This window comes from Lepidochelys kempii, chromosome 13, assembly GCF_965140285.1.
Source record: "Lepidochelys kempii isolate rLepKem1 chromosome 13, rLepKem1.hap1, whole genome shotgun sequence".
NCBI lineage: Eukaryota > Metazoa > Chordata > Testudines > Cheloniidae > Lepidochelys > Lepidochelys kempii.
The window spans coordinates 25,382,162-25,405,315 of record NC_136392.1 but is presented as its reverse complement, the minus strand read 5'-3'; the positions used below and the strand labels follow the sequence as shown (position 1 = coordinate 25,405,315).

The window sequence follows — 23,154 nt, the reverse complement described above, 5'->3', positions numbered from 1 at the left end:
AATCACTGTACAGATCTGGCGATTTCCCCCCTCCCTCCTTTTTTACTTCTTATCCCCTTTTTCCAAAGGAGGGGGAAATGGAGGGAGTGGGGGACAAAAATAAAAACATTTGAAAATTTGTCATTTCAGTTCAAATCAAAATGATTTATTTTTTTTCTAATTGACATTTTTCGTTTTGTTTCATAAACTTCAGTGACAAATTTTCATTCCTTTCAAAAGGGCCTGGAGCGGAGCAGGGGGTGAGCCCCCGCCGGCATCTAAGAAAGATGGTGCCTATGGCTTTGTCCACGCTCTCTTCCCTGCGATGGGCTGATCACACTTTGCAGCAGTGATACTCAGTCCTCAACGGTTCAGGATGCAAATTAGTGGTCAACATAACCCAGAGGTGAAAGTAAGCCGGAACGGTCTGGTACGGCATACCGGCAAGTGCCAGTACGGCGTGCCGGAACAGACCGGCTTCCCCAGGCTGGCGCTTTAAAGGGCCCGGAGCTCCCCACAGTGGCCAGAACCCCTGGCCCTTTAAAGTGACGCCAGAGCCCCACTGCCGGAGCCCTTGGGGTAGCGACGGCAGGGCTCCAGTGGCGCTTTAAAGGGCCTGGGGCTCCGGCTGCTGCGGGGAGCCCCGGGCCCTTTAAAGAACTGCCCAAGCCCCGCTGCTGGAGCCCCTGGGGTAGCCCTTTAAAGCACCACCCGAGCCCCACTGCCGGAGCCTAGAGCTCCGCTGCGGTAGCAGTCGGCTGGAGCCCAGGGCCCTTTAAATCACCCCTGAGCCCCGGGGCTCCCAGCCCCCTCTGTAGCTGGTAGCTCTGGGGCTGATTTAAAGGCCCCGCCTCTTCCAGTTGAGGCCACGCCCCCCTGCTCAAGACTCCAGAGTACCAGTAAGTCCTTTAAGTTACTTTCACCCCTGACATAACGCAAAGGAGCCACAGTAGTGACAATTCATTGTGTCATTTACTATTTTTATATACCTATCTACAGTATTATCCTCACAGCAAAATGACTGGGGGGAGGGATACTCAGTGGTTTAAGCATTGGCCTGCTAAACCCAGTGTTGTGAGCCTTGAGGGGGCCATTTAGGGATCTGGGGCAAAAATTGGGGATTGGTCCTGCTTTGAGCAAGGGGGTTGGACTAGATGACCTTCTGAGGTCCCTTCCAACCCTCATATTCTATGATTCTATGATTGACCAAGTATTCTAAATTGGTTAATAGCATAGTAAACGCATCCTGACTGGTTAATAACTTAGATTGGCTAATAATGAAATCACAGTGTTTTAAAGAGCTGCTTGCGGCTCACAAGCTTCAGTCAGCTCTGCCTGCTGCATGAACTCCCTTGCTCTCTAACAAAGCCGGCTGCTATCACAGTGACACAGGCTCACTCACTCACTCTCTTTCTCGCTCTCTCTCACACACACACATACACACATGCCAACACTTCATTTTTGCCATGATACACAAATAGCAGGCAGCCCCCGTGCAGAAATGCATGAGTCAGACTTGCAGTCTCGCTCCATTCTTGTGCGTGTGTGTATGGACGTGTGCACTTGGGGATTCGTCTGTGTCTACGTGCATGTGTATTTCTGTTAGTGACCCAGATAGCTCACGGCACCCTTGGTGCCTTACTGAGCTAATAAGCAGAAATGGCTTCCGGCAAGGGAGAACTCTGCTCTGAAGATGGGAAATCAGAGGATGGGGAATGAGACACGGAGCTATGCCACCGGCTTGTTCCCAAACCTGTGTGCTCATGTATCTGTGCATGTAGGTGTGCAAATGTGTGCCTTGGCATGCCTGTCTGTGCACTCATGCCTCTGAAAGTGTGGGTCTGTGTGTGTCTATCTGTGCTTACGTTCACACGTGTCTCTGGTTGCACATGCGTCTGCCTGTCTCTGGGTGTAGGAGTGTGAACGTCCACATGTGAAAACGTGTCTCTGTGTGTGTCAGTAAATAGGGGTGGAGGGAACACTGTGATTAGACAACTGGGACTGGGAGCCAGTGAGGATGGGAAATGTGGGCGGGGAGAGTGTGTGACTGGAGGCAAAGGGGAAGGACAGAGACATATCACATGAGGCACTGGGAAGAGGGAAACTGGAACTGGCTGGACAAGGAGATCGGGGCTGGGATGAGAATCCTGAGGTGTGGGAAATAAGACTGGCTAGGTAAGGAGAATGTGACTGGGACGAGGAGCCAGGGATAGGGAAGAGACAAGACTGAGACAGGGACAGGTTGGAGGGGATGGGACAGAAGGGGTCACGCTTGGAGGGGCAGGGGAACGGGCAAAAGAGTATGCGCCCACCAGAGCCTGGAATGGAACCCAAGACTCCTGAGTCTCACCATTCCTCTGCTCTCAGCAAATACGAGAGAAACCCACTGGCAAAGCGTGTGTCTCATCCCCCTCTAATGCTGGCCCACGTACAGGATAACAACCTACCACTGCTATCACTTACTCTAGTAGCTCAAGTAGCTGAGGTCTCTGTGATGGAGCTAAAGGTTCTATCCCTGCTGATGGACCTATGTGGGTGTCAATTCGATACCACATGAAGGAATTTCTGTTTCTTCCAGTTTGCCTTTTGCAAAACCTAGGAAATCTACATCCAAAAAAACTATGTTCAAAGAACATTCTTAAGGTTGCAAAGTCAAGTGCTCAGAAGTTAGGAAATGCCAGAATTAAGGTGGCCTGCGACATTGTGAGCATGCATTGTGATAGTCCTCAGTTACACGATCATATATTTTGGCCACAGGACTCCTGCTCCATTTCATGGAAAGGATGGACCTGAATCAAGGTTATTAGTGAAGGAGACTGTCTGCAGGGCCCATTTCATTTGTTGCAGAAGTTGGAAGGCATGTCATGAACAAGATAGGGGATTGTAGGGAGTGAAGGGACAGTCTCATAATTAAGGCAGTTGAATGCTTTCCTGGAGAACTGGATTCTATTCCTGCCTCTGCCACAGAGTTCCTGGGTAATGCTGGCCAGGTCACTTAAACCTAACTTTTCACGGGTGGGCACTAATTGCATGTTCTTCATTTTCTGGATGCCTGATTGACTGTCACTGGAGTTGATGGGAGCTGTGCTCTGAACACATGAAGTGCTTTGTAAGAGAAAGTTTCTTATCTTACAGTAATCGGTTACTATGATAGAGGACACCTTAGTAAAGATCCTGGGGATGGGAGCAATGCTGAAAGGGAGCACTCTGTACTGGAAGTGTATGGAGCTGACTATGAATCTGAGAAAGCGCTGAGGAGCAGGGTGAATGTCCGCGTGACAGTAGACATCCTTCATGTCAAGAGCTGTAAACCACAGGCCTTTTTCCAGGGGTGGAATTACAGATGCCAACTTGACTTCACAAAACATGGAGTTTGTGCACAACGCGATTGAGATGGTGGAGGGCGAGAATGGATCTCCAACCACCTCTCTTTTTGGGGACTAGGACATATGTTGAGTAAACACCCCTCCCTTGGCACTGAAGAGGAACCCGTTCTCACTCCTCACTGTAAGAGAGATTCTGCTTCTTGTTTGAGAATGTTTTTGTGAGAGCAGCCCTCAAGGGAGGGTGAGCGAGGGGGTTTTGGAGAGGGTAGGGATGCAAACTACATCATACAGCCGGAATGGATGATGCAGAGCACCCATCCGTCCATTGTTATGGTACTCCAGGTGTTGACAAAGAGTGCTAGACAACCACCACAGGGTGTGTAGGAGTCAGGAGGTGTTGGACTCAATGGTTTGCAGTTCTCAAGCTCCCGTCAAAAATAACATTTAGCCGAGGGCTAGAAACGCACTTCAGAGGTGTGGGGAAGTGAGTCTTTTGGGCTCTCTGCCTCTTATGGGATGGCTTATAAGGTCTCCTCTGGTGGAAGAACTGTTGAGCCATCAGTCTAGGCTTGTATTATCACTGGCGGAATTTTCTCTTTGGGGCAGGTGTATATTCCCAGGGAGCAGATGGTGGCCCTGCAGTCCTTTAAAGTGAGTAAGGACTCATCCATCTTTGGATTGAACAAATGAATCTCATCAAAGAGCAGGTCCTCACTGGGGTTATGAACCTCCCGGGGAACCCCAAAGCATGGAGAAACGAGTAGCCGTTGCCCTGCAAGTTGTATCAGCTGTTGCCAGGGCACACATGCAGACCAACAGATTCTGCTTTCAAAACTCTTCGGCTCCAGGAGCATGAAGCACATGCATCCCCACGGTGGAATACAGCTAGGGACCAGCTCTAGAAGAAGGCGGCTAAATACTCTAAAAAATCAGGTCCCAGGTGCCGGAAATTGGACACCCAAAATGAGTGGGTACCTTTGACTTTAATATCTTTATGCTTCAGTTATCCATCCATAAAACAGGGATAATCCCCCCTCGTCTTAAAGGGGAGTTGTGAAGATACATTCATTAATGTTTGTGAAGCACTCAGATACTGTAGTGATGAGCAGCATAAAAAAGCCCCTGTGGAAACTTAATTCTGGCTTCCGACCAGGGTTGGAACAGTGGTAGTCAGCGAGGTCTGGGGCCACACATTGAAGAATGAGGAGAAAACAAACCATGGAAGAGCTGCTCACTAAGGCTATGTCTACACTTTGGGCTTATCAAACTAGCGTGAGCCTAAACAGCAGTGTAGTCTCAGGTAACGGCGGTGGAGGCATGGCTTAGCTGTGCTGGGTATATACCCACCAGTTTCAGGCAGGTTTATACGTGGCTATGCCATGCCTCGACTGCTGCTGCCGCCGATGCTACTGCAGGTACAGTTATTTATTCTCCCGCTAGCTCAATGAGAGCTAGTGCGACTCTGTGTACATGTGCAGGGAATCACACCCCTAGCTTGCAGTGCATATGGCAGCCTGAGCATCCTCCATTCTGTGCACTGGGTGAGGCAGGGGTCCTGTGGATGTGATCATGTCATTAAAGACTCTATCAGAATGCATCTGCATGAAAGGGATAAATTAAGGCTGCATAGGTAACCTTAACTCTGGCATTTCCTGACTTCTGAATGCTTGACTTTGCAACCTTACTAACATTCCTTTACTGTAGTTTTGTGTGCGTGTGAGCACATATAGGCGTGTCTGTCTACCAGTGTGAGTGACTGTGAGCGTGTGTCTGCTTGCATCTGCCTGTCACACGTTTCTCTTTCCCTCTTTCTCTCCTGAGTCCAGTCCCTGTTTCCATTTTATACCTCCCCTGACAGCCGCACAAGCACCATTAATTTGTTCATCTGACATTGCAGTGTTGTGAGAGGAAGGAGGCCCCTTTACCGCGCCCTGCTGCAGCTCGGCAGTCACCTCCTTCCCAGACCACGAAGGCTGCCATGCTGCAGTGCAAGGACTGGCCCTGTTACACAGCCTGAGGAGTGGCCCAAAGCCAGGGCCTGTCTAGACCTCTCGCCTTGAGAACTGCTGCCATGTCGGAGGTGCAGGGTCCTGGATTCAGCCAGCTGCTGGCCGACAGCGGGGAGCAGCCTCCCCGTCCCGCGCAGCCTCCGGTCTCCTCTCACACAGCTACGGGGTGGAGACGGCTGCACCTGAGTCCCGCTGAGCTGCCAGAGCCATTTCTCTGGTCCAAAGCAGGTTGGCCTCCCGCTATAAAACCAAAGAAGTCGCAGATTACAAAGCCAGGAAGACCTGCTGGGATCGTCTAGCCCAGGGGTGGCCAAACTTACTGACCCACCGAGCTGCATCCAACAATCTTCAGAAGTTTGAGAGCCAGAGCACACCTGCTGGGAGTCGGGGATTCAGCCCCTTGGGAGGCACCTGCCAGGGCTTGGGGTTTCAGCCCTGCTCCTGCTGAAGCCCCGAGCCCCAGCAGGCACACCCTGTAGGGCTGAAGCCCTGAGACCCACCTCCCCGCTTGGCAGAAGCCCCTATCTCACCACCCTACTGCAAGGCAGAAATCCTGAGCTCCCCACAAGAGCCGCACTTTAACTGTAAAAGAGCCGCACGTGGTTCCCGAGGTCTAGCCTGAGCTCCTGTGTGACGCAGGCCCTAGGACTTCCCTGAATTAAATCCTGTGTGAACTAGTGCCTCTCTTTTAGAAAAATGTCCAATCTTCATTTAGAATTTGCCAGTGACAGAGAATCCCCCACAGCCCCAGGTAAGCTGGTCCAGTGGTTGGTTACCTTCCTTTTAAGGGTGAGAAAGGGGGCGATGGCCAAGCAGAGCCAGGCTGGGAGGCGAGACGGGGTGACACAGACAGACACACAGGGTTCAGGCAACACACCCCAGTCACTCACCTCTACTTCACACTCATACTCGGAGGCGTCGAGCAGGGTCACCCTGCAGATGGCGCTCTTGAGCTTCTTGGCAATTTTCTGGGGGGATTTCTGGGTCTTGCTGGGCGTGGTTTTCTCCGACAGCCCGTCTGTTTCGCTGTAGTCCTTCTCCTCCAAATCCATGCCCTGGAGGATGAGAAACGTGTGTTACCCTCCTACACCCGCGTGGGGGTCCAGCCGGTGCACCCTGCCCTGTCACAAGGGAGCCGTGGGGTTTGGGAGCTATCTCAGGATGAGGCATGCTGGGCCAGTGGGGAGCAGAAGGGGTGGGAGCCGCATTGTCCTCAAACTGACTGATCCAAAGAGACCCCTCTGGCTTTGGCCTGCACTGAGGGATCCCTGTGGGGAGAGAGGAGGGTGGGAAAACCAGGCAAGGGTGGAAGGAATCCCTCCCTCCTGGGGCCCCTCAGTGAAGTGGGAGCTGGTGGGAGAGACTGCGAGCGACCCCTCCCTCCCTGCGCAGGAGGTGAGGGCAGCACTAGGGGAGTCCCTGCTGCCCTCCCGGTGCTCGGCTGCGGCTCTCGTTGGCACATTCCAGAGACGAGGCATTTTCAAAGCCCAGCCTGTTCACCACCACAGCGTGTGCACCTCCCACCCCCTTGCACGGCCCCACCCTCTTTCACCAAACTGCCAGTCGCTGAACTCTCTGCAGGGTATCACCACCTAGCTCTGGGCCTGGGGGCCTGTGCTACTGGAGGGCTGTAAAGAGGCAGGTGCTGAGCGCCATCCGGCTCTGCAGAGCACCTGCCCTCACAGGAGATGAGCTAGCTGGAGCATAGCATGATAATGCCAGCAGGTGCCAGCCCAGCTTCGTCCTGCCTTTGCTCTGGCCCTGGGGGATTGGAAGCACAGCCTCTGAAGGATGAATCCGGCTGTCACCTCCTGATATCGGGGGTTGAGATATACCGTGGAGGGACCCTCAGCGCACAGCCTGCTCCCTGGATTTTCCAAGAGATTTCCCCTGTCTCCCTGCATACCATGGAGCATCGTGGCGGGGCTGCAGGCAGCAAAGGAAGGTGGAGACCTGGGCCAGCCGGAAGCCTCTCCCATACACCAGTGTTGATCAGAATGCAGCCCTCAGCCCACTGGCACTCGATACACAATAATGCCTGCCAGCAAATCAGTGCTTCCTGGGGCTTGGGTCACGGCTGCCTGACGCTCCCCAAAGTAATGCACTGAGCGGCCCACAGAGCCCTCTGCTGAAAGGATAGGATCTGTCTGCCCCACAGCAGCTGAAAAGACACCACTCTCCCCCTGCTGGGACTCTGGGTACCAAGCTCAGGCTCAGCAGCCCAGCACACCCAGAACTCCCTACAAGGACAACATGCAGGAACGCTTTCTCCGAGCAGCTGCACAGCAGGTGACCCTGAGAGGTGAATGGCACAGTAGCATCGTGAGCTCCCATTTCTCCTTCCCAGATGGGGATTCAGGTCCCAGTCAAGTCCTTGCTGCCCACATCACGAGACGAGGGAGGAAGCCAGACCAGTGCTCTCTGCTGAACAGACTTCAAGCCCTGCTCTAGGGCAGATTTCAAACGGAAGCGAGCTTGGTGGGTTTCTCAGCCTACTCTCTCCTTGTCCACGTGGGCCAGGGAGCTTTCCTCTCACCTCCCAGTCTGGGCAAGGCAGACCGATAGGGCAGGGGTGGAGGTGCTTTTGTCACCGCTGCCCATGCTGTGCCTCTGTGGCTAAGGGGGTCAGGCAAGACTCTCACACCACCCCGAGAAGAAACTTTTTCCTCCCCTGTGTTTTCCTCCCCTTCTCGGCCTTAAGCAGCTTCCAAGGCCCAGCCAACCAGCCCAGGGCAAGCAGTGAGGGCCTCGCCACGTGGCCGCAGGAAGTGAGGACTGTCATGGAGCTGGCAAGGAACCACAGAAGCTCTGACTGCCCTTGCACCAGCTGCTTCTGCTCACTAGTGACCAACAGCTCTTTGCAATCACCTGCATTAGATGTTTTCTGAGCCGACAGTCAAACCCTTTTGCTGTTGATCTCGGTCATTCTAGCACAGAGAGGCTCTTGGTCCCAGCCCTGTAAGTCTGGGGTGGGCTGGAGTCGGCCCAGGATGGCACCAGTGTGACCAAGAGAACAACGTGGCCTGTGGCCAAGCACAGAAGACAGGATTGTGGGGACTGATTCTCCTGTGGGTCTAAATGGCTTTTTCTTGGCAGCTGGTGCCTAGCATGCACTGTGCATCCCCTCCACCAGCTGCAATTAGCAGCTATCCTGGGTTTGCTTCAATTATTTATCGGCTTGGAAATACTGTTCACAATTTCCCCCTGGGCAGGGTATGGACTGTCCCTTTCCACTGCATCAGGAAAGGCCTTACCTCCTCTGGCGACATAACTTCCCTAGCCATGATAACTCTGACTCATCGGCCTGCTTAGATGTTGCCTCTGACAAGCTAAGACTCCCCATCCTAGCTCATAGATTCCAAGTCCCCTTGTCAGGTCATCACAGTTCCCCCTGGTCCTTTCCCCCAAGAAGCGCCCCAGGGTATGTCTATACTGCAAGGCACAGTGGGGCTGCAGCTTGGGCAGAGATATCCCCCCAGCTTTACCCGCACTAGCGCAGCTCAGCCTGGCAGGGCAGAGGCTGCGGCACAGGCTTCGGCACCATGAACACGTCCCTAGGGTTCGGGGGAGGGGGGCTTGTACAGCATCTCTGGGCAACGGTGGTTTGAAATCTCACTCCTATCTCTTTGTGCATTGGCGGAGGCATGGGACTTTCTTTCTGGTCCCTTTGGGAGTTATTTTCCAGAGGCAAAGGAAAGGAGCACGGTCTGGGGACTAGAGAAGGGGTAGCGGCTCAACGTGCTGAGTTACAGGTAGCGGAGCTCTCTGTCGGCAGGTTAACGAGCGCGGAGGGAGGCTATGCAGCACTTTCGGACACGAGGAATCCTGCAGCCAAATGAAACTGCAGGATTATTTCGGTCTCTGATGAGCCAGGCTTGATTCTTCCATCCGGAGTCTTTGTCTGGCTGACAAACAGGGTCAGAAAAGTGACCCTGGGAAATGACACCTGTGAGCTCCACATTTGTTCTCCATCACAGGCTTCCTCACTGAGCTGTCTCGCTCTGCGAGTAGGGGCATGATGGTATTGCCGGCAGTTCAGCCATGTGTGATAGAAACAGAGCTCTGCCCCGCCTGCTTCAGACACCAGCCTGGCACTGCAGATCCTTGCTTGGGGATTTGGCTGGGAGCAGGGTTGGTGGCGGGAGAGGTGGGATCATATGGAGCTCCCTCCTCCACAGCTAAACAGGCTTCACCAAGGGGTCTGAGGATTTGTTCTCAGTAAACCTCTCCCAGAGAAGCCCTCGTCTGTGTGCATGAGAAGAATGGGCTTGTCTGAGGAGATACTGGGTCAGCTCCCATTTCTGGTGCTGCTCTGGCAGCTCAGAGCAGCAGGAGGGAATCCCCCAAAGACACGCAGTGAGATAGCTGCTCCACCCCACTCCCTCCTTTCCATGCTAGTAGAGAGGTGTCTAGGGCGGGGCTGGAGAACACAGGACTTCTACAGCAGCACAGGTTAGAGCAGCCCTTAGGCAGCTTTGAGCTTGGCCAGGGACTGCATCAGTTCATTGAGGCACATGGCTACTTGCCTCCCTCAGCCCCTGACCCTGTGGCTGGGTGGGGACCTTGGCAGCTGCTCAGTTGCACTCTGTTTCCTGCATGGTCAGGTTGCTTTGGGCTCCCAGCTTTGCTCCTCACTCTCTGCCAGGAGCTCTCAAAGCCAGGACCCAGCACTGGGCAAGACCAGGTCCTGGGGGAGTCCCTCCTGCTCTGCTCAGGGGGTGGATGGAGATTGTTCTGCTACTCTAATGGGGAAGGGATCAGAGGGCAAGCTGAGTTTGTAAAATGATGCCGATCGTGCAGAGCCCTGCAGCGCTAGCCCCTTGTAGGGTGGCCTGGGGTGGGCCCCCCACCCACTGAACAGGCCCCAGCCACTCCAGCCTGGATCTATCCCATTATAGAGCTTGGAGAGCCAAAGCAAAGGCAGCTGGTCTGGGCAGGGGCACAGACCGACTTGGCACACATCAGCTTCTGGACCACACTCCGAACTCTCTTCAGGGCAGATAAGCAAGAGGGTGTGGGCTATACACGCAGGGGGACCCAGTGCCACCAGCCTGCCCTGATGTGTGGGTGTCTCCTAGACATGCACTTCCTGGAGTGTGTCTTAGCCCCGGCACAATATGGCAGACAGCAGGCAGAGGCTGATGAGCAGAGATCCTGGGGTCCAGCTCCAGGCTGCATGGTATCTCTGTGTGCAATGGCTGGATGGATCCACTGGGCACTGCCCAATGGCAAATGGAGCAGCTGGCTTGTGTGAAGTTAATAATACCACTGCTCACATCCTCAGTGCCATCCTGGTGACTGAGGTGCAGAGGGGCTCGGGGAGACAGAAAGCCCATCCACGCCCAGTGGGTCTAATCACACTCTGCAAGGAAACTGCCTTTATTGGCAAGAGGGAAGGGGCCAGATGATGCCAGCTGTGGAGACCAAAGGCCTCCACAGAACAGGAGCAACGTAGGAAGGCTTTTCCCTGCCTGCCCTGAGAGCCCCCTCTAGTGGGGAGCTCAGGCTCCATCTCCATCCCCTCCCTCTGCTGAGAGTGGCCATCGATAGGGTGGGCTCCTGAACCACTGGGACCAGGCAGCATCCTACCCAATACCAAGCGCTCAGTCCCACGGGTCCGAGCACCTGACTGGCACTCCCCGGCCCGTCACCCACTCACCGGCTCTGCACTTTTGGAGTCGGCCTGGGCTCTGGGCTTCTCGTTGGCCTCAGCTTCCCGGTTGTCGGCCATTGGGCCGGGGCCAGTAGTCACTGTGGTTGGGCTGGTTGCCGCTGCCTCCAGCTGCTGCTGTGGGGGCTCCTCCTGGGCATTCTTCACCTCTGAGTCTGGGCCCGTCTCTGTCGTCATGGTGACTAATTATTCTGCAGCTGCATAGGTAAAGAGAGGAGAGGCGAGGAGAGAGAGGGGGAATTAAATGCCATCCTGGCCTTTGAAACAATCTCCCCAGAGTCTGTGGGAAGGCACACGCCCAGCAGCGTTCCAGGCACTAATGATCGCTTGGTAACAGCCACGCAAGGGCTTCCAAACTTGATGATACTTTGCATGCTGAACGAGCCTCCTGTCTGGGCACCCCAACAGCAGCCCTGCAAGACCCCGATCCCAATGGGCCCTACCCTCAGCCTCTCCATGGAGCTGGGCAATCACAGCCATACCCTTGATTGGTTACCAGCCCACAGTGCGGCCAGATGATCACACTCACCAGCGCACTCCCTCCTTCCTTTAGCAGCTGATCCTGGAGATCAGTTCTGCAGGGAAGGACGGGGAGACGGGGAGACCCTCAGCCAGCATGCAATGTGCAAGGGTGGGGTACATCTGACCAGTGCAGGGCCCTGCTGACTTGTTAGTCACTTGGAATAGGAAGAAGAACCTGAGCTGGAAGGGACTCTAGGACTAGACCCTGGCTCGGGGAGAACCTGCGCTGGATTCCTGTGCCCTCCTGCAATGGGCTCTGGGACCAGCCCCTGGCTCGGGGAGAACCTGCGCTGGATTCCTGTGCCCTCCTGCAATGGGCTCTGGGACCAGCCCCTGGCTCGGGGAGAACCTGCGCTGGATTCCTGTGCCCTCCTGCAATGGGCTCTGGGACCAGCCCCTGGCTCGGGGAGAACCTGCGCTGGATTCCTGTGCCCTCCTGCAATGGGCTCTGGGACCAGCCCCTGGCTCGGGGAGAACCTGCGCTGGATTCCTGTGCCCTCCTGCAATGGGCTCTGGGACCAGCCCCTGGCTCGGGGAGAACCTGCGCTGGATTCCTGTGCCCTCCTGCAATGGGCTCTGGGACCAGCCCCTGGCTCGGGGAGAACCTGCGCTGGATTCCTGTGCCCTCCTGCAATGGGCTCTGGGACCAGCCCCTGGCTCGGGGAGAACCTGCGCTGGATTCCTGTGCCCTCCTGCAATGGGCTCTGGGACCAGCCCCTGGCTCGGGGAGAACCTGCGCTGGATTCCTGTGCCCTCCTGCAATGGGCTCTCCATGGCCCTGTCCACAACCAGGTTTCCGTGACATCCTCCCACATTGCTGTAGCACCGGTGCAGCTGGTGGCGCGAGCCCCTGGGGGAAGCACCAACAGAGGCTGCTGGCAGCAGCGTCATTGATGGGTGTCCTGTCCAGGTGCTAGAGCGGTGGTGGGAGAATGTCACGGAGCCCTTGGGGCAGACGCAGCCAGCGGGCCCTCAGGTGGCTGAGGGAGGGCCATGAGGCACAGCCCATATGGGACCCCCACCTGGACAGGAATAGGAGGACTTGGCCACGTGACATCCAAGCTTTCCACTCCCCTGAGCTGGAGACAGAGAAGCCATGTGGCGATTAGCTATCAAAAGCAGGCACTGCCTGTCCCTGAGCCCTGAATTTACAGCATCAGGCCTAATGCCGCCTGTCCATTGTCAGGAAGGCTTAGCGAGATGGCAAACGCAACTGCACACAGCGATGGGGATTAACATCTTGGAGCGTCAAGCCAGCAGCAGCCACCCAAATGATCAGTGTCGCTAACAGGTCCCCCACACTAGGGCCCTCGTCTCCAATATAGCCAGCACTGCGGGGGTCACAGCTCCCGGGGCCATCAGATCCAGCTGCCCTGCTGAGAGATGCTCCCACCCACCGTGCCTCAGATCTACCACAATACAAGGGCCCCCCAAATGAAACCACTTCCCAAGCCCACCCCCATGGATTCTTCTCTCCCTCCATCCCAAGCAACACAGAGCAACCCAGCAGGCGGGAGACGGGCAGAAATCTGCCTGAGCCCTGCCGCAGTTTCACCCTCAAGTTCCCTCCAACCCCCAGACATGGATCCCAAGGATCAAAGGACTCAGTCTTAATCTGCCATGGGCAACATTGGACTTTTCATTTAGCGAAATCAGGGGGCCAGTTTCAGGCATTTCCTGAGAACGATCCCTACAAACGGAGCCCAAACCAAGGCTCAGGGCAACTGGGCCCAAATCCTGGGCCATAGAACAAGCAAGATGCCCCATCTGGCCGGCGGCCGGTCACGTCAGCACATGGGGAGTATCTTAACTAGTGGGATTGCCTAAAAATGCCCAGAACGCCAGGACCACCTTTCTCAATGGGGGTGGCTGCAGCCCCTTCCCAAAGGGGGCTCTGATGCCCTGGGAACTAAAAGGGTAAGTCACCAGCCTGGAAGGATCAAAGGGGAGGGTGGGATTTCAAACTCAAAGCTAATAATCCAATAGATTCAGTAGGAAGCAACTTCAGCCCCACAGCTATTCGGGGCACTGACCTGGCCCAGGGCCCACGCGGTGCCGTGTTCCAACTGAGCCTGCACAGGGCATCTTCCATAGCAAATTCATATTCCCCCCAACATGCAGTAAAGAAAAGCCCCCAGGGCTCCAGTCAGTCTGACCCAGATGCATAATCACAGCGTACCTTGCGTTCACTGCTGTCTGACCTCCACCGCGAGATAGTCCCCCTGCAGCATTGGGCTCCGTGAAATGACGTGCATGGGGGCACAGGGCCAGTCTATACAAGAGGCAGCTGTGCGCCCCTGTGGTCCCTCCTACCCTGGCAACAATTTAAATCACTCTGGGAGGAGGGAGAAGGCTTGCACTTATGACTCCTGTCTGCAGGACCCTGGGAGCCAGGGCCAGACACCCAGGAATGGGGTGCCTACGCTGACCATGCTTTGGCTTTGTGTTCAGGCCTCTAATCTCAGTGACAGGGAGCAGCAAGTCTCCCAGCCCCTTGGCTTTCGTTTCGCTGGTCTCCCTAAGTCACTGTAGCTCCGCAGCAGAGCTGCCTAGCAAAGCACTCAACAGGAGTGTCCCTAAGGCAGCAGCGAGAGGGCCCATCTGGGCTGGCCCCCATCCAGCCTAGGTCCAGCTCTCCTCAGTGCAGCTGAGGGAGACAGAAGCAGAGATCTCCTGTAGCTCTCCCAAGAGGTCGTGCAATGACAAGATTTGAATAACCAAATCGTTATCTGTGTTCGTGCAACTACCTACGGGGATCAGGAAACCACGCAGCCTTGCTCTGAAATGCAGCCCCAGCCCTACTCCTTAACAAGCTCTTGCAGGGCTGACATCCACAGGCTCGCTACACCCTGCAGGAAAACCTGCTGCTTTTTAGCCGGCTGCCTTTTAAAGGTGACCGGAAGAAAACAAGGCCTGACCCGTTTCATGATGAGGTTTTTGATTTGGGTTGGTTTTTAATTTTGGAAAGCTCAACTCTTGTCTTTCTCCTTTTTGCTGGAGGGCTCCTTGGAAAACCAGAGAATGAGTGGGATTCCGACTTGGCCAGAGAGTGACATTCTGAGCCAAAGGGAGGGAAGGGGGAGAATTTTTAGTCAGACTGTTTAAAACTCACTTTGCTGACACCTATTTAATTCAAACACCTGACACGCAGCTAGGAAAAGGCTCTCTGTGTGAGAGAATCGCCGGCCCCCAGCTCCTTCATCAGAGGCCTGAGGATCTGCCACTGCTCCAGCAACAGAGAAGGAGGGCAACACACGGCAGTTTGATCTTTCTAGGTAAATCCGGGGGAGGGGATGTCACGGAGTCCCCGGGTGATGCTCTGGAACTGCTCCCTACGAAGCCAGTCAGGACTCTGGGGAAGTCTCCTTTCTGTGAGCAGACTGTCTGCAGGACACACAGCTCACACAGGTTCGACCTTCCTGGGTCTGACCTCAGAGCATTCAGCATCCTCTGCCCCTCCGTGCGCTTCCCACAGCGAGTCCACCCAGGCGGGGTCCTGGGGAAGCCAGAGGGTCCTGCACCCCAACTCCACAGTCAGACGTGACTCTCAGCCAGCCAGGAAAACAGAGGTTTATTAGATGACAGGAACATGGTCTAACACAGAGCTTGTGGGTGCAGAGAATAGGACCCCTCAGCTGAGTCCATTTTGGGGGGCAGTGAGCCAGACAACCATGTCTGCACTTCACTCCATGTCCCCAGCCAGCCCCAAACTGCCTCCCCCTCCAGCCTCTCCTCCTCTGGGCTGTGTTCCTTTCTGGGCCAGGAGGCCACCTGATTCCTTTGTTCTCCAACCCTTTAGCTCTCACCTTGCAGGGGGGAAGGGCCCAGGCCATCAGTTGCCAGGAAACAGGGTGTTGGCCATTTTCTGTGTCCAGACCCCTGCACATACCTGCCCTCTAGGGCTCTGCAACAATCATATACCCTTATCCTACCACCTAGATACTTAAGAACTGCATAGGGGAAACTGAGGCACCCCCACAATATTCAGAGGAAACATTAAGAACAGTCCTGCTTCGTCACAGGGGCATTTTTAAAAGCCTCTTTCTATGGCATGAAGAAGTGAAACACAAAACAAAGAAACAAAACCAGCGCTGTGCCACTGACCGGACTTTTAATGGCCCACTCGGAAGTGCCGACCAGAGCCACCAGGGTCCCTTTTCGACCCTGTGTTCCTGTCGAAAACCAGATGCCGGGCAACCCTACTGGTTGTAAAGGTCATGATGGGAGTGCCAGGTGCTGAGTTCAGCTGAGAGTCTGGCCCCTCCGTACCGTCTCTCTTAAAGAGACAACTGGTGCAAGAGGAAGGGGGAGGAGGGGGCGTTTGTATTCAGTGATTCCACCTGAGGCCACATACAAGTCCATTAATAGCAAAACTAACAATGGTGCTTTTCACTCTCACCTGAGGATCTCAAAGTGCTTTCCAAGGTGGCTAAGCATCATCTTGCAGAGTTTGCAAATGGGGAAACCGAGGCACAGGGCAGTCTAGGGCCTGCTGCTGTTCTTATGAAACCCAATGACAAAGCCTCCCTGGACTGAAGGGGGAGCAGGACTGGGTGCTTGAAGGGCCTGGCTAAGTTCACATGACGAGTTGGTGGCAGGTCTGGTTAGGTTTCTTGACTCCTAGCCTTGCGCCAAACCACTGGGCCACAGGGCCCAAAACCATGCTTGTAACAGAAAAAGGGCCCACCCAGTGCTCCGTTATAACAATGCAGCATGATGCTACAAAGCCCACGTGCACTGATAAAGTTGGAAAGGGAGCCCTGGGTGCGTACACATCCTGGTGATTGGTGAAAGCAGCAGGTGGCTGGCATGGACCCGTGGGGCTGACCCTGTCCTGTGGTTTTACTGGAAAGTGCCAAAGGCAGCCATATGTATGGGGCACTGGCCACCATTCCAAACTCCTCATCTGTCACTCTGAAGCAGTTGCCAGTGTCTCCCAGACTGAGGATAGGAAGATGCCACGGTTACATCAAGGACCAGGGAAGGGAAGGTTGCATTTTAACAGTGCCTGAACCTGGAAACATTCCTTCTAGATTCCAGCTCTTCTGTAGGTTCCTAAACCCTTACTCAGCTCGGTGCAGGAAGCAGCGTTAGACTCAAATAGAGGCTAAGTGCATGGCAAGGCAGAGCAGTATGACCTGCTGCAGACAGCGTGAGCCAAGGGGAATGGAGGGCCCTCGGAGAGCATATGGGATCTATCACTAGGGCCCATGGTGGGAGATCTCCGTTAGCTCGAGTGAGAGGCTTATGCTTTTGGAGCTGAAGGCCCAGACTGCTAGTCCAAGCTCCATGTGTGTCTTATCTGCATGCAGGGGTTCATATCTCTGTTCCCTTGAAGGGGGCTCTCTGAGCTAGCCCAGGGCTCACCCTGAACGGGCTTTGCACTGGACTCTGCAGCAGCTGCTGTGCAGACAGACAGGGGCTCTAACAGGTCATTCCCACGGGGGAGCTGAGTCAAAACCCCTCAATAATTAAAAACCAAAGCACTGATCTGAGAGCATCAGGCCAGGCCCGTGATGTAAGGGGCAGAGACCAAGGCATGAAACACTGATGAAACATCTGCAGGCATGACAGGTGAAATGCACTCGGCCTCATCAGCAAAGGTACATGGATCTCCAAGCACCTATTAGCCTCCCACCAGGGGGCTGGGCTTGGGGTATCCAGAGCAGGGCGCTGGTCCTCATTCTCTGAGGGGAAGCAGGACACCTTGAAACACCTACCATGGTAAATCAGATATAAATTCCATCCCCGCCCCCAGCTGTTTGGGCAAGAAACCTCCTTACACATTCCCTACTTTGACCCTGGTCTCCCCACCCCCTTCTGAGGGATGGGCGGTAGGTTGCACACGGCATGCTGGGTTAACAGGCACGGTGACATGGGCCATCTGCTAGCAAACCCAGCTTCTTAGCCCCAGCCAGTCCTGGACACATCCCTGCACTGCATCAGGGGGTAGCCGATGGTACTCAGGATGAGCCCCATTGAGCCGTGCCCTAGGGGACAACCAGTGCCTCACACCTTTTGGAACACACCTTCCCAGCAAAACTCAGACCCTGTCTACAGTGGAACTTCGATCCCTGGCGTAGTGGCATCGGGGAAATCACGTCCACACTAGGTGCTAGCAATGATGCAGCTAAGCCAGTGTCTGCTGCCATGGCCTACAGCAGAAGCCTCCAGAAGGTCAGGTTAGGGCAAGCACTCAACTCCCAAGAAGTTCAGGCAGCAGGCAGAATCGCTTCCTATTCACCATGGTTCCATTCCTACTCAAGCCTCAAATACGGCCCAACCCATGAAAGCAGATCACTATCGCACCCAGCCCTTTCACCATCCGAGATTGGTGACATGAACTGCATGGTCTGGACCATGCTCTGTCCAAACCATCAGTGGGTGCTACCGTGCGCCATGATTGGCTGTTTCTGCTCAGGAGGGATCCAGGACTGGAATAGCAGGGGGCTGCAGGGGCAGATTTGGGTGCATCAGCAGAGCTGAGTCTGGGGATGGGTAGCAATGACGTGCCTTAGCAGAGCTCCACATACACTTGTGGGTACCCCGGGCTAGAAGAGCAGGGGAGGCGGATGGAGGGCTGGCAGAGCTGAGTGGGGAAGATTTGATCCCCACGGTGTGATAGTCAGCACAGTCCTGTCTCTTCAGCTCCAAGCTTTCCCAGCACAATCCCCAAAGTGGCTGTAGGTCAGGCCTGAGCGTGCTGTGCTGCCCCTTCTGTGTGCCACCCCATCTTCAAACCACCCTTCGCCCAAAGGCTAGATCTGTGAGCCTTTAAACCATCCTCCCCCATGAGGGAGGGAAAGGGGGAGAGGAAGGACAGGACAAAAAGACAGAGTGACTTGATCAATGCCTCCTGGCTGCCACCCCGACCAGCTGAGCTAAACTAGCCAACAACTTCTCCCTGCCACACCGAGGCCCCACTCCAGCTCCCCCAGCTCTGTGTGCTTTGGCTGTCTCTGCCCAGGGAGATGACACTGCTACTTCTGGAAGGCTCCCGGCTGTGCAAAGGGGGTTCTGGAACATACTGCGCCGTGCCCCCCATTTCCTCCATGCTCTCTCACCTTCTCTGTCAATCCCTCCTTCCAGCCCTTTGCTCTTGCTCCCTCGCTCTCCCTGGCTTTTCTTCTCCTCGCTCCCTGGGCTTCTGCCTTTCCCTGGCTCTCCCCTCTCTCCTGTCCTTCCGCCCTCCCACTGTCTGTTCCCTTGCCCAGAGCCCGTGCGGCTCACAGGCAAGCAGGGCTGTGTGGAGCTTTAATCACCAAAGTTCAAATGAAAGAGAATCCATGTAACAGCATTGTCCCAGCTCATCTTCTGAGCACTCACCAGGCCGGCCCTGCCAGCGGGAGACACGGACCGTTTTCTGTCTGCAGCAAAGCTGAGCCTCTAGGTTTCACCCCCTCACCGTCCAGCACATACACAGACAGACAGACAGACACCAATAACAACCCTCCCTGGGCAGGAAAGACTGCTTATTTTTACTAAAACATTTACCATGCTCCCATCTCTGCCTCTCCAAGCTCTGCCCCGCCCCAAGGATTTCTCATGCGCTCCAAGGCCTGTCCTGATTTCCCTCCCTGAAATGTCCCTACGCACCCACGTCAAATACTGACAGGCATGATAACATGTCTGGCCTCTAAGGGCATGTCTCCACCGCAGTGACACACCCGGGGCTGGCCCGTAGCAGCTGGCTTGGACTGTGGGGATGTAAAATTGTGGTGCAGGCCGAGCCTGAGCTCTGGGCCCCCAGACGGAGGGAGGGTCTCAGAGCCCAGACTCCAGCACAAGCCCGAATGTCTACACTGCAATTGTACAGCCCTGCGGCCGAAGCCCGAGTCAGCTTCCATGGGCCAGCCCAGGGTGTGTGTTTGCAGGGTAGACATACCCTAAGAGTACAGCCTTGAAAACGGTGACCCTTTTATGTCCAGGAAAGCTATTTTGGGTTAGGGGGGTTCTTCTGAAAATAATGATTAGTTCTATTTCATTGTGTCCCTTGCCTGTCTGGGCCGTCGATAACATTGCCCCTGGGCCTTATCTCTGGAGCGATATGAAATACAGTCCCCAAACTCCCCAAGCCCTTTCTGAAATTGCTGTTCTATAATATATGTGGCACCCAGAGGACACAGGACAGGGGACGTCATAGGTTAGTATAAGTAATTGTTCGTATTCTGGTAGCACCTAGAGAACACTACACCTGACCCCTTCACTGTCCATAGTCCAGTACCCGCACTGCACAGATCATCTTCTGCAGGGAGAGCGAGGGATTTCAGGGTGCCCATTACCAGCCCACATCAAGCACCTCTACAGTATCCCCTACTGTCCTCCTTCTACCCCTGCTGAGTCTGGAGCAGATGTGACTGCCTCTGTGGCTGGTGTTCCTGCTGCATGCCCCACACTGACTCCTGCAGGGAGGGGCAGGTACTGCCGCTGCCGGGAGCACTCTGTGCACACCAATACGCCATTCCTGATAAGGCTGGCACATGCTGGGAGAGAGCTGAATTCTTACTCTACGTTGAACCACATCCTCTGTGCTGTTCATGCTGTGGATTCAAATTCCGTACTGACGGCTGACAGACAGCAGAGTTTATTTCTGGTCGTCAGAACTCCTGAAGCCGAGCCGTGGAACAGAGTGCACCTGGCCTGCTCCCCACCTGGCTGCAGGGCTGTGAGCACATTCACGTGTTTCCCACCCCCAAAGGGAACGTATTTCCTTCAGAGGCCAGTGCTACTGCAGAGGAGATCTTCGCAGGGCACAAAAGCCTGCCAACAGAGAATTGCCCAGGGCTGGCATGTCAGAGCCTTCAGAAATGGCAAACATCACAACTATTCCTGTGAAGTAAATTCTGAGCACTCCTCTGCCTGCATTCCCCCATCCCTCCTCTTCTCCCCTGCAAACCCTGCCTCCTCTCCAGCCTACCTAGCAGCTCCCCTCACAAGCTCCCAAAAAATAAAGGCCGACTGGATTGTCTGGTGAGTTTCTGTCAACGTCTGGGCCAGCGAAGCTGTGAGACAAAGCACAGTTATACAGCTCCCCCAAACCTGGCACCTCCTGGCTCGTGGCTCTGGTGGGGGGCATCACAAAGGAGCAATAGCTATGCGGGAGCCCCCACCTACTCCAGTCCCTGCTTCTCCCAACAGGAGTCACTGGAGGAAATATCAAAGCACCCATTCAAGGCAAAATCCTCTCTCCTGCTACCTCCACACTGCAGCCCAGGCTGCCTGCCCCCTAGAATCTCCCTTGGCACCTGCTCCCAACCTCGCCCCCTTGCCTGGATCTGTCCGAGACCAGACTGATTAAATATTGATGTGACAAGGGGGGGTGGCAGAGGAAGTTGTGGTCTGTGCCGTGCAGGCTGGGCACCCCTCCATTGGCAAACATGCCGCACAGCAGGGCTGCCCCTCCGAGCCAGCACACAACCAACCGGGGTGCCCAGAGCCAGGTTCCCCGGAGCACCCCAGCATTGGAAGGCAGGAGTGGAAAGAAAGAGTGCTCATCTCCCTGAAGGGGGGAAATCTCCTCCCTACAGTCCACACGGTGTCCCTAAGCCCCTCTCCCTCCTTCCCAACATGTCCCACGAGACAGCCCCTCCTTTCCCGCACTCCCATCTGCCTGCCCGAGCCATGCCCCTCCCTTTCAGCGCTACCCATCCTGTGCCCCCAGCACTGTGCCCAGCCTCCTCTGCGGGCTGCAAAACTGGCGCTGTGTCCCCACCTCACAGCCATGTTGTTCATAAATAATGAGTGTCTGGCTTTTATCAGCTCCCTTCACTCCAGGGATACAGCCATAAAACATGGAGAGCCTCTGTGGCGGAGACGCCGATGGCTGGCAGAATCCAGCAAGCTGCAATCCAGGGCTCAGGCACACCCCACCCAGCACAGCACAGCACGCTCAGGTGGTGTGGAGGGTCTCAGATAACCGGGGGATGAATCTGCACAGGGCTAGCATTGTTATCTTCTGTATTCCAGCCATGGCACGTAGCCCCGACTCCAATCATGGACCCAGGGTTCTGGGCCCTGTGTGCACACATGGTAAACAGACAACTCCAGCCCCAGAGAGCTTGCAACTAAATAGATAAGACAGAAAGAGGACGCGACTTACCCAAGATCATACAGCAAATCTGGGAAGAGAATCCAGCTTTCCTGCCTCTCAGGCCTGTGCCCTGCCCTCTAGACCCCATTGCCACTCAGAATAAATGGCCCCCTGCATGTTCTGCATGAGGCTGGACAGAGCCTGGCTTACCACATCCTAGTGGGTACAATAATGCCAGGCAATAATCCCCACCACAGTTCCAAGCACTGAACAGCATTAGGATTAGGGCTGAGGTTAGGGTTAGACTGTTTCCTGGGTCCCTTCCTATGGCACCTCATGGCTACATAGTTGCATCGTCTCCTCCTCTGCTCAGCAAAGACCTTCTAGCATCAGGCAGCACATGGCACAGACATGGTGGGGCATTCAGCATGAGGGCTTCTCTAGCCATAGCTGTATCGACACAAACAAGACCCAGTCCTAACCTAGGGTTGCATGGCATGGCAGGGCAGATGCCAATGCTTGGCAGCTGAGCGAGGTTCTTGTGGGGTTTGGCAACATGCTCTCCATGGGCATCCTCAGTAACATGTCACACTGCCATGGCCCTTCTGTCCTCTAAGTACTGACATGGCCCCATCACCGTCGGATCAGAGCACCAGGGCAGCACACTCGGTTGGTGAGGCGAGGTCATGGTTGGGGTCCTCCTGCTGGTGCAAACACTGCACAGGTATAAGCCAAAGCAGCCAGAGGCATCTTTAAAGTACATGCTCAGTGGTAGTGAAAATCACTGGGCAGCGTGGGTGACATGGACTCTCTGTACCCGATCCCGCCTTACTCTTTGGCTCAATTTGTGCTTTTAGCTTTGGAGATGCCTGGCTCACTCCCCAGCCGGGGTTAATATGGCAGCAACCAGCACTTTCTTGCCTTCTGCTGCACGTGACACTCATATGCCATCCAGATACTGGGAAGGGGGGGATGCCTTCGCTGGGGTTTTTGTCCTTATCAGCTCTCACTCTGTATCGTCAGACCCCAGCTTGAACAGCCGCATTTCTCTCACAACATCACTGTCTCTGCCAAGTAGCCAGGGTACATGTGTAAGGGCCGTTACTCCATGGCCGGAGTAATCTGTGCTAACACAGCTACAATGGAGCAGGCTGGATTCCAGTCTAGCTTGGGAGTCACCAACAGTGACTTGGCTAATTTTGCAGGGCAGAGTCCTTGTTGGTGGTGAGGGAACCCTGCTGGAATCTCAGATGCCAGACTTGGTTTGCAGAGCTGGAAACTCAGGGGAAAGCCCCAACCTTTCACCTGTGAAAACCAAGCAGATCTGATGTGGAGTCCCTGGGAGAGGATACAGATGAAAGCCATGCTGCCATTTTACAGAGCAGGGCCGTGCTGTGCAGCGTTTGGCTGGTCTCATGAGCTTCTTCACAGAGTTCACCTTACTGCTCCCTCCCCCACCGAATCATCCTCTTCCTCCAGCTAGATCTTTCTTCCTCCTTCTGCCCGACTCCCTGCATGGCCCTCTCCCCACAGAGGGCCCCTTTGGTGATGCTCTGTGCTGACGTCACACAGCCATACAGTGCGTGTTTCCAAACAATCCGATAGGCAGGAATGTCC

The 23,154-nt window shown here is 55.0% G+C and overlaps 1 protein-coding gene across 11 annotated transcripts in view; it reads right to left on the bottom strand.

The window, feature by feature from the left end:
* EPB41L1 (erythrocyte membrane protein band 4.1 like 1) overlaps positions 1–23,154 on the bottom strand; it is a 151,832-nt gene that overhangs the window by 48,511 nt on the left and 80,167 nt on the right. For all 11 annotated transcript variants that reach the window (XM_073309827.2, XM_073309832.2, XM_073309833.2 and 8 more), the window contains 2 exons: positions 10,974–11,182; positions 6,205–6,369 (listed from right to left, as the gene is read on the bottom strand). In XM_073309827.2, the coding sequence (XP_073165928.2) occupies positions 6,205–6,369; positions 10,974–11,162 (354 nt within the window). In that variant the 5' untranslated portion in view covers positions 11,163–11,182. The remainder of the gene's footprint in view (positions 1–6,204; positions 6,370–10,973; positions 11,183–23,154) is intronic.